Source organism: Diplodia corticola (assembly GCF_001883845.1).
Source record: "Diplodia corticola strain CBS 112549 chromosome Unknown scaffold7, whole genome shotgun sequence".
NCBI classification, from domain to species: domain Eukaryota; kingdom Fungi; phylum Ascomycota; class Dothideomycetes; order Botryosphaeriales; family Botryosphaeriaceae; genus Diplodia; species Diplodia corticola.
In genome coordinates, this window is record NW_017971486.1 from 519,615 (window position 1) to 530,269 (window position 10,655).

At 58.9% G+C, this 10,655-nt stretch overlaps 2 protein-coding genes across 2 annotated transcripts; one reads left to right on the plus strand and one right to left on the minus strand.

Moving 5' to 3' along the window:
* Positions 1-1,232: 1,232 nt before the first annotated feature.
* Positions 1,233-8,983, plus strand: BKCO1_7000169 (uncharacterized protein; the record flags this gene model as incomplete). Its single annotated transcript, XM_020278617.1, has 3 exons — positions 1,233-1,661; positions 1,743-8,824; positions 8,890-8,983. 3 exons carry the CDS (start codon positions 1,233-1,235, stop codon positions 8,981-8,983), a joined length of 7,605 nt encoding a protein of 2,534 aa, XP_020133569.1.
* Positions 8,984-9,165: 182 nt separating this feature from the next.
* Positions 9,166-10,369, minus strand: BKCO1_7000170 (uncharacterized protein; the record flags this gene model as incomplete). Its single annotated transcript, XM_020278619.1, has 2 exons — positions 9,166-9,195; positions 9,257-10,369. 2 exons carry the CDS (start codon positions 10,367-10,369, stop codon positions 9,166-9,168), a joined length of 1,143 nt encoding a protein of 380 aa, XP_020133677.1.
* Positions 10,370-10,655: the final 286 nt, after the last annotated feature.

Below are 10,655 nucleotides of genomic sequence, written 5' to 3' on the forward strand. Positions count from 1 at the left end.
TGCACACGTAGTATCGGATTACGAAGCCGAACATGGGGTCACAGATGAGGTCGCACGCGGCTCTCGAAGATCTGGCTGGGTAGACGCAAGAAAGCCGATGCCTGTGCTGGTTTGCCAGATCAGACCATGCATTCCACCATCTTGAGATAGTGTTGGGGAAATGGCAAAGAAAGCTTACTGGGTAGGCGACCGGAAAAGTCGGCAGGTCTTGAGCGGCAAGGCAAGCATTCTCGCACCATTTGCCATCAACGTGTGAGCGATAGGGTTAGTCCCACAGTATGTTGTGACGGCGCAGCCCTCTGGGGCAACATGGCATGCCCAGAGAAGATGATTTTCGGGATCGAGCACATCCGTGCGGGCGGGTGCTTGAAAGATGATGGATCTCGGCAGACGGGTGCTTGCACGAAAGTCATGGCCGCGGTTGAGTGGCCGAGCATGCGTGTCTTGCGGCCCGTGATTGCGCGTGGAGAGGCAGCTGCGAACAGAGGACTGTGGAGCTGAAACATTACATGGAGCGTCCGGTCCGCCCCATGCAGAGTGCCATGTGGTTGCAACGGATGGTGTTACACTCAGATCGCCTTGGACCAGCGACAGGGAGCTGCAACGCTAGGCCCGAAAGGGCAGCGGGAGCGAGTGGGGAACAAGCCTCGCCAAGGTCAAGCCTCGCGCACAACATCAACGCCGCGCCTCCAACGGCCTGCACCTCCACTCTCAACACTGCGAGCCGACTGATCGTCACCAATGGCGCACGGCGCGGATTGCAAGCATACGCTCCTTCGGGCTGTGGCCGAGGCATGCACAGCCCGCGTTCCCGGGCCCTTGGAGGAAACATGACAGGCAGATCATGGCCAGCAGTCGAATCGCAGCCGGGGCAATCCATGGAGAGCGCCCGCCATCCTCCACGTTCTGCCGTAGCGGCCTGTCCCTTGCCTTGCGGCGACTGGAGCGCGCGGAAAGCCAGGCTGGAGCGTCCCTGCTCTGTTTTGCCCCATTCTTGCGCCTCTTCATTTCGCCCATGGCCCGGACTACATATTATCTAGACGCTCTCATCCAGCTCCGCTTTCTCTCTCAAGCAACTCTCGCTACACTGCCCAGCCAGTCATTCCGTGTGTTTGTTCGTTCATTTGAGTTTGCCGTCTCGAGACGGTCGTGACGATAGTCCCGCACCGCGTTTTGCCCGTTTTAGACGACTTCACGCGCATCGTAAGTAATAACCCGGGGGATAGATTGACATGTTTTTACCCAGCTTCGGCCTGGTGGCCGGCCTCTTGCTGCCATCGGTCTCCGCTGGCATCTTGGGCCGTCACCGGGCGAAAGTCCAAGTCCAAGACCCGGACTGTCTCGTCGAAATCGATGTCGCCGCCACCATCTACGAGCAGCCCGTGGCCGTGAGCACCCACATCGACACGCCCACCATCATCACCGTTGGCCCCGGTGCCACCCTCATTGTCGGCCCCGATCGCGTTCCTACCGACATTGACACGGTCGTGACCATCCTGTCCACGCACATGGGAACGAGAACCCACACCTACACCATCAACAGGACCGGCTCTGGCATCACAAGGACCACCATCCGTACCATTCGCCCCGCGAACCCTTCGTCTACCGTTTACTCGACCCTGACCACCACGTCCTTCGCTTCCTTCCCGACAACCACCGGGGTGAGTCTTTGCCCGGAATGTCCATGCGATGCGCACTGCATTCCGGCCTGTCTGAAGAGCAATGTCTAACATACTCACCAGTACTCCTCCTCATCGCGGCCATACCCGCCTCCGATTTCCTCATCTGCGACCGTTGGCCCACCTCAGGAGAACATTGTCACTCTGCCATACCTTGGCTCAGTGACAACCACGCTGACCCTCACATCTGGATCAATCGCTTTCCCTGCCGTCCTCACGCCCGCTACCGTCTCTACGTTCACTGGCCCGACAGCCAGTGACGTGTATTACGCAGGCTACGATGGGTCCACGACAGCAACCTTGACTGTGCTGCCATCTCAATTCGGCGCTAATACTGCACTTGCCTTTAGTACCGGGGCTGGGCTCGTACCTTTCGTCAACACTCGGCTCGCAGGCGCTGGTAATGGTGGTTCGGCGACTCTGATCATAGAGACACCAACCACCACCTTCTCATCAACTGCCAGCATCACCGAAGCACCGTCGAGTACTTCTAGCACCGATGATGGTGTGCTCACTTTGTCGTATTTCGGCACAACTGCTACCGCCCTCAGGCTTGTCATCAACGGTGTTACCCGTCTTGTGTACTTGGTTCCTGCCACCGTGTCCAACACATACTCTGCCACCGGAACGACCACCATCTTTGCGAATGGCACTGGCACCGCGGCAACAACGTTCACAGTCGTCCCGACAAGCGGCTTTGAAACCCTGATTGTGGAAGGCCCAGCCACGGCTCTTGAGCCTCCCACGAGCTCGTCATCAACTGAATCGTTCCCCACCACTTCAGCTTCGCAGGGCCCAGGCGTGACGTCTCCGCCTGGACCGACCGGGTCGACCTCGGCTGGACCCTTTGGAAACACCCCCACATGGGCGTACTTCACAGGAACCAACACTTCTACTGTGGTGTTGCCGTACGGGCCGGGCGGTACGCCCGTCACCTTCGTTTTGACTCCGGCCACCGACCCCGCCTTCACTGGGAGCCTCGCATCAACCACTTACACCGTCGGGTATAATGGCTCAACCGCTACAGCAATCACCATAGTTCAGCCGGGTTCTTCTCAGGTTGGATTTGTTGTGGTGGAGACCCCGAACAGTGTTGAGAGCTCATCCTCATCGACCACGTCTGAATCTTCAAGCATCTCGACCGGCCCCATCTCTGAGTTTTCAGCCCCGACGTCTAGTTTCCCCGGCGCTCTCAACACTCTTGCTTACTTCGGCGATGTGACCGAGGCCACGCTGACAGCTACGAGAGCCGGCACGCTGACAACCTTCGTCATCACCCCCGTGCCCACGCCTTCCAACCTCTCTGGGATCGATCCGACTGTCATGATCGTAGCGGGTTATAACGGAACTACTACTCGGAGTTTGACTATCCTGCCGACCGCGACTTCTGACCGGGGCACGCTGCTCATCGAAACACCTATCAGCACCGTTTCTTCGTCCACTACCACAACTCTTGCCCCTCCCGCCACCTGGCTCTACATCGGAGATTCGACTGATATTAATGCTGTTGCTACTTATGGTGGGGGCAGTCTCACCAGCCTGGCCCTCGAGCCCACGTCAACCCCATTCAGTGGCGTCATCGATCCCTTCACAACGTACACTATCGGCTACCCTGGGCCCACCGCCAAGACCGTGACAATCCTGCCCAATAACAATCCAAACGTCTGGACTCTGCTGATCGAAACGCCAACGTTCACGAGTTCTTCATCCTCGGAGACGGGTCTGTCTTCCTCTTCAGAGACGAGCTCGCCTTCTGAGGCAGGGCCATCGTCACTGGAGACGTCTTCTACCTCCACGACAAGTAACACGATTTCTTTTGAGACAAGTGTGCCAGCTACCATCACGGCGCCGCCAACTTCGACTTCTTCGGATGCGAACGACGTTGTCACTCAGTTCTGCGTCGGCTGCACGAGCACGAGGACCCTGGTAGCCACCGTCAATGGCAGGCTCAGGACTTTATTCATCGTCCCGTTGCCTACCGAGTCCGCCTCTTTGTTCACTCAAGGTGTTGGTTCTCAAACATTGACTGCGGGCTACAGCGGTAGCACCCGGGACACTATCACGTTGGCTCCGACAAGGGACGGAGATCTGGGTACTGTCGTGGTTGAAACCCCATTCGGGGATACGGCTAGTTCCACGGAGACTACCGTCAGCGAAACGTCGGAGTCAAGCACTCCTGAATCCCCGACTACCACTGGTTTGAGGACTCAAGGTTACATTGGTGGTGATTCCCTTCAAACGATCACACCCACCGTCAATGGTACTGCGACTCCCGTCTTCATCACGCCAGTTCAGTCAGACTTCGCTGGTCCTTTCGTCACCTACACCCCGACCATCGGTTACGACGGACAGAACACCATCACCTTGACCCTGCTTCCTGCTGCCGGCGAGACTGCGGGCACAATAGTTGTCGAGACTCCTACGGCCTTGTCTTCTGAATCCACCTTGGAGTCAACGAGCTCGTCTCCGTCCATCACTGGGGTGCCTTCTCCGACGAACAATGATGTGCCCTACGTTACTGGCACGGACACCACCTTCGTTTCAGCCACAATGTCAGGTGCCACATACACGTTCACTCTCGTTCCGGCAACCACGACATTCAATGGCCCGGTTGACCCCGTCAACACATACACGATTGGCGGGCCATCCGATACAACATATACGATCGTCCCTACTGGTACCCAGAGTGAAGGAACTATCGTCATCCAGACAGCTACAGATACCTCCCTGAGCATCATCTCTGAGACTTCTACGAGTGAAACCTCATCACCCTCTAGCCTCACCACAGCTTCTCCGTTGAGTACTGCGGCAAATCTCGTATATCCGTACCTCACTGGCTCGTCTGTCTTGCTGGTCCCATCGACAATCAGCGGTTCTAGCGTCATTCTAACGCTGACCCCGGCAACCGTGTCCACGTACAATGGCGCAATAAACACCGATTCGCTCTTGAGCGTTGGATATAGCGGGTCCACGCGCACCACCTTGACCGTTCTCCCGACTGATCCTGCTGACGACTTCGCCACCGGCTTCCTGGTTGTCGAGACACCAACATTACTTTCCACTGTTGTGACCAACGCGAATACCCGCATCATCCCATACTATACTGGTACCGACACCTTCACGTTGGTTTACTCGAGTGGCTCGCTTGTAGGTGCCAACCGAGGCTCTGCCACTGCCACCACAGGGACTGGTGCGATCGTTCCAACCCGTTTAGCGTCCGCCCTGGCTGGAGCAACTGCCAGTCCCAGCAATCCTTACACGACGTACTATTTGACGCCAGGAACGGCGTCGTCGGGCTACACCGGCCCGGTCGGCGGGCAAACAACGTTTACCCTCTCATGCCAGGGAACTACGACGACCCAGTATACGGTTCCACCCACTGATCCGGCCAGCCCGACCGGCACTTTGGTCACTGCCTCCCCATGCACGTACACGACAGCCATTATCACAACCACGGTTGGCTACTCTGGCTCCACCACCTCAACGTACACAGTCTCGCCAGATGGCCCCGCGAGTACAGGGGACCAAACCATCTCCGTCATTGTAGAGACGCCCATTGAGGGTGAAACATCGACTTCGGAGTCTAGCATCTCCAGCGACACCATCACATCGATTTCGGAGTCTGGTATCTCCAGCGACACCATCACATCGACCCCGACAGGCGTCGTCGACCGCGAATATGTCGGCGGCACCACCTCTGGCACGATCACCGTCTCGGGAGGCAACCTTGCCGGCCCGACCGTCATAAACCTCGTGCCGGCAACCGACACCTTCACAGGGCCGATTGACCCGTCGAACACCCTGACCGGTGAATACCCTGGCACGGTCCCCACAACAGTCACGTTGTTGCCGCTTTCGGGAGAAACGGATGGCACAATTCTGGTTGAGTTGCCCACAGCTATTTCAACTTCGGACACCACCCTGCCGACTGCTACGGATACTGGAAGACAGTACATTGGCGATACCACCACCGGTGTTGTTACTGCATTCTCAGGCGTGGGTGCGGAGCCCACATACTTTACGCTGGCGCCGGCTACTGTTGATATGTTCACCGGACCGATCGATCCGTCCGTTACGTACACAGCGCCGTACAACGGGACAGATACGAAGACACTGATTCTGTTCCCGACCGGCACTGATACGGCCGGCACATCCTTGCTTGAAGTTCCAACGGCGGCTGCTAATTCCGACACGATCACTACGTCTGCCCCGTCTTCTACCTCAGGCAGGCCGTATGCAGGTGACAGCGTCGAGCTTTCCATCACCGCCACGCTTGGGCCCAGTGGTACCCCTACGGGGTTGCTTCTCACGCCAGCAACTGAGTCGCTGACCTACCCAGTCGACCCGACCAACACCTTCTTCGCCCCGTACGGCGGAATTACTGTGAAGACCTTGACTCTGTACCCCACAGGCACGGAGAGCCTTGCCACGTATCTGTTCGAGACTCCAACCAGCACCGCCTCCCCTTCCATCACGGCCTCGCCCACCGGTCTCGCGGGCATCCCCCGTAAGCTTTATGTGGGTGACACGACCTCCGGAATCATCACGGCGTTCCCTAACGGCGAAACTGGCCTCCCCACTACGATCTCTCTTGATCCATACACGGGAGACGTCACCTTCACCGGCCCTTATGATCCTTCCACCACGCTGACTGCTTCATACGATGGGACGGACACCAAGACGGTCACCATCCTTCCTGACGCTAGCGCTACCTACGGCACCCTGCTCGTTGAGGTTCCTAGCTTTGCTCTTGCTAGCGCTACCTCGTCTTCGGCTGCCCCCGACTCGACTGACGTGCCGTATGACGGTGACACCACTACGGGCACGATCACTGCGACCCCATTCACCGTCGTTACCGAGTCTGACGGCAGTGTCTCCACGGCGTTCGGTTCGCCGACCACCTTGGCCCTTGTTCCAGCCACTGCGCCCTATGACGGCCCGGTCGATCCCGCGGCAACGCTGGCGACCCCGTACGACGGGTCGACAACTCGAACGCTCACTTTGCACCCCACCGGCTCGCAGAGCTTGGGCACGGTCGTCCTGGAGATCCCGACTGGAGCTACGGCTTCAGCTTCACCTTCCTCGACCGGCCTTCCAGTGTACGAGTACAATGGCGGCGATGGATCTGTACAGACTGTCACGGCGTTCCCTGGCGATAGCATGGGCCCTATTACCGGCGCTATGTCGCAGACCTTTATCGTCACACCTGCTGCAACGCAATATACCGGCTCTGTCGACCCTTCCACGACTCTCACCGCGGGCTACACCGGCTCAACCACGCAAACACTTTTGCTGCTCCCCAACACCGGACAGACTGCCGCGACTGTGCTTGTCGAGACTCCTGTCGCTACAGCGACCGAATCTCCCCCTCTCAGCGGTCGTCTGTATCAGGGCGACACGACCACCGGAACAGTGACGGCTACGCCGTTCGTCAATGGCGCGTCTTTTGGATCGCCGACGGTCATTACCCTGGATCCCGCGACGACGCCGTTTACCGGCCAGCTAGATCCATCGACAACACTGACGGCACAATATGATGGCCTTACAACGATGTCCTTGACGCTGTACCCAGCGGCTGATGGTACCTTCGGCACGCTGCTTGTGGAGGTTCCGTCCATTACCGCCTCGCCTGTCTCTGCGGCCTCGACTTCGCCTGCGTTGACTGCCAGGCTGTACCAGTTCGGGACCTCCAGCGGGACCTTCACCGCGACTCTGAATGGCTCGCCCACTGTCATCAGTCTGGAACCAGCAACTACCCCCTTCACCGGCTCGGTCGATGACTTCGCCACTTTCACAGCCTTGTACGACGGCACCACCAGCCAAACGATTACAGTCTTCCCAGAGAGTGGCAGTACTCTCGGCACTCTTATGATCGAGGTGCCTTCCATCACCTCTACCCCAGCAAGCAGTACAGAGTCTTCGACCTCTTCGCCTGCCGGCCGTCTGTACCAGGGTGGTGGCTCGTCAACCGATGTCATCACCATCACGCCCACCACGACAGGCACCGACGGCCTTCCGACAACTGCGGCACCAACGTCGTTCAGCATCGACCCAGCGAGCTCTGCCTTTACTGGAGAAGTTGATCCAGCTACCCTTACTGCCACATATACTGGTAGTACCACGCAGACTCTGACCCTTTTCCCCAGCGGCAGCGACTCCTTCGGTACTGTGGTCGTCGAAGTTCCCGAAAGTTCTACAGGCTCGGCTACGGTCTCCGCTTCAGCTACCATTACGGCTGGTCCAACGGGGACTGTTGTGCCAGTTGTAATAACACGCCTGTATCAGGGAGGCACCACAACAGAAGTCGCGACGATCACACCCACCACGACGGGAACCGACGGCATCGCAACAACTGGCGACCCCACTATCCTCAGCCTCGATCCCGCGACGTCGGTGTTCACCGGCGGAGTTGTTTCAGGCGTTCTGACTGCTCCTTATTCCGGCAGCACGACGGCGACGGTCACCCTCCTCCCCACGGGCACTGAAAGCTTGGGCACGCTACTCGTCAATGTACCGGTGACGGCTTTGGCCGCGCCATCGACTTCGGCATCTGCGGCTGTCTCGTCATCTGCGGCTGTCACGTCATCTGCAGCTGTCTCGTCATCTTCGGTATCGCTCATTGCTCGTCTGTTCCAAGGCGGTTCTGCGCCGAGCACCTTGACGATTACTCCAGCTGTCGTTGGCCAAGATGGCAAGCAGACGACCGGCGCTCCCACTGTGGTCAGCCTTGATATAGCAACGTCGACCTTTACCGGATCTGTTGATCCGGCAACCACCTACACGGCTACCTACCCGGGACCCACGACGCAGATTATTACATTGCAGCCTGATGCCGCCGGTAGCTTTGGTACTCTGATCGTGGAAGTGCCTGAGACTGCTGCTGGAAGCTCAACCACCAGCTCCTCCTCGGCCTCGCTGGCTTCGACACTCGATAGCCGGCTGTATGTGGGAGACACCACGAGCGGTGTTGTGACAGCTACTCCAGTCCTTGCTTCGTCCACATCGCCGTTGCCAAGCGGCTTCTCTGGCGCCATACCAATTGGACCTCCGACCACTATCAGCATCTCCCCAGCCGCTACGCCGTTCACAGGCCCGGTGGACCCGCAGACGACTTTCACCGGGACATACCCTGGCACCACCATCAAGTCCGTCACCCTTCTGCCTTCGTCGGGTGCCACCTACGGAACAGTCTTCATTGAGGTGCCTGCAGACACCACTACGGCGTCTGCGTCGTCCGAGGCTACGGCAACTTCATCGGCGTCGTCGACTTCGAGCGAATCGTCAAGTGCGAGCCTGAGCGCTGAGTCTAGCTCGGGAGTTTCCAGTAATGTGCTGGCCGCCTCATCTGGTACCGAAAGCAGTTCGGCAGCATCCACTTCTGGCACCGTCACTTCGTCCACCTCGTCGGGCAGTTCGTCATCGTCGGCGACCCTTCCCACCATTACCTCGACCTCGGGTGACGCCACTTCTACCACAACTGAACTTGTCACGCCCACGGACGCGGCAGGTAGTGCCACTGGCACGCCGTTCTCTGCGGTTGTCGTTTTCGTGCCACAAACGGGAGCCGTCCTCGGCACGTCGTCGAGCGCCGCCTCTTCCTCCGCAGCGGCGGCGTCGTCCTCTGAGGCAGCGTCGTCTTCTGCGGCGGCATCGTCCTCCGCGGCGTCGTCCTCTGCTGCAGCGTCATCTTCTGAGGCAGCGTCGTCCTCTGCGGCAGCGTCGTCCTCCGCGGCATTGTCCTCTGCGGCAGCGTCATCTTCTGAGGCAGCGTCATCCTCCGCTGCAGCATCATCCTCCGCGGCAGCATCATCCTCCGCGGCAGCATCATCTTCTGAGGCAGCGTCATCCTCTGCGGCAGCGTCATCTTCCGCGGCATCAGACTCTGCGGCAGCGTCATCCTCCGCTGCAGCATCATCCTCCGCGGCAGAATCATCCTCCGCACCATCAGACTCTTCTGCAGCGGCGTCATCCTCCGCGGCAGCATCGTCCTCCGCGGCATCAGACTCTTCTGCGGCAGCGTCATCCTCTGCGGCAGCATCATCCTCTGCAGCATCGGATTCTTCTGCCGCGGCATCTTCCTCAGCCGAAGCATCATCCTCCGCGGCATCGGATTCTTCTGCAGCGGCATCTTCCTCCGCAGCAGCATCGTCATCTGCGGCATCGGATTCTTCTGCCGCGGCATCTTCCTCAGCCGAAGCGTCATCCTCCGCGGCATCAGATTCTTCTGCGGCGGCGTCCTCCTCTGAAGCTGCCTCTTCCTCTGCCGCCTCGGAATCTTCTGCATCTGCCGCATCCTCTTCGTCGGGGCAGGTCGTTGCTCCGGTGTCGAACCTCGCTTTCGGACGCATCTCTAGTTCATCTTCATCTTCATCATCTTCATCAAGAGGCGCACTGGTCGTTCCTGGCGGAAACTCCAGACTGGTGGGTGTCGCAACGACTTCCAGTACTGTAACCGTGGCATCGTCAGCGCCTGTATCCGGGGGTTCGGTCAGCGGTTCTGTCTCTGGCACCAGTAGCTCGTTTGTCCTCGGTGCCAGCTCAGCCAGCGGATCTGTCTCGGGCTCCAGCAGCTCGTCACCCGTTTTGGCTTCATCATCGACCAGTCGGGGAGCTATCATCGGTCTTCCAGACAGCAGGCTCGCGGGTGCCTTGTCGTCATCTGCCTCAGGCTCCAGCAGCTCGTCACCCATTTTGGCTTCGTCATCAACCAGTAGGGGAGCTATCATCGGTCTTCCGGACAGCAGGCTCGCGGGTGCCTTGTCTTCATCTGCCTCTGTGCCCATTGCAGCGTCCGCCTCGGGGAGCGTAGGGGTATCTGCCGCAGGAAGCGCGGGGGTGTCCGCATCCGTGCCCATCCCCTCAGTCAGCCTTCCCACTGGCCTTGGTGCGTCTCTCGGTCCTTCTATTCCCGGCCTTCCCGGCGGTGCATCTGTGAGCAGTGTTGGTGCTTCTGGTCTTCCTTCTCTGCCTGGTGCT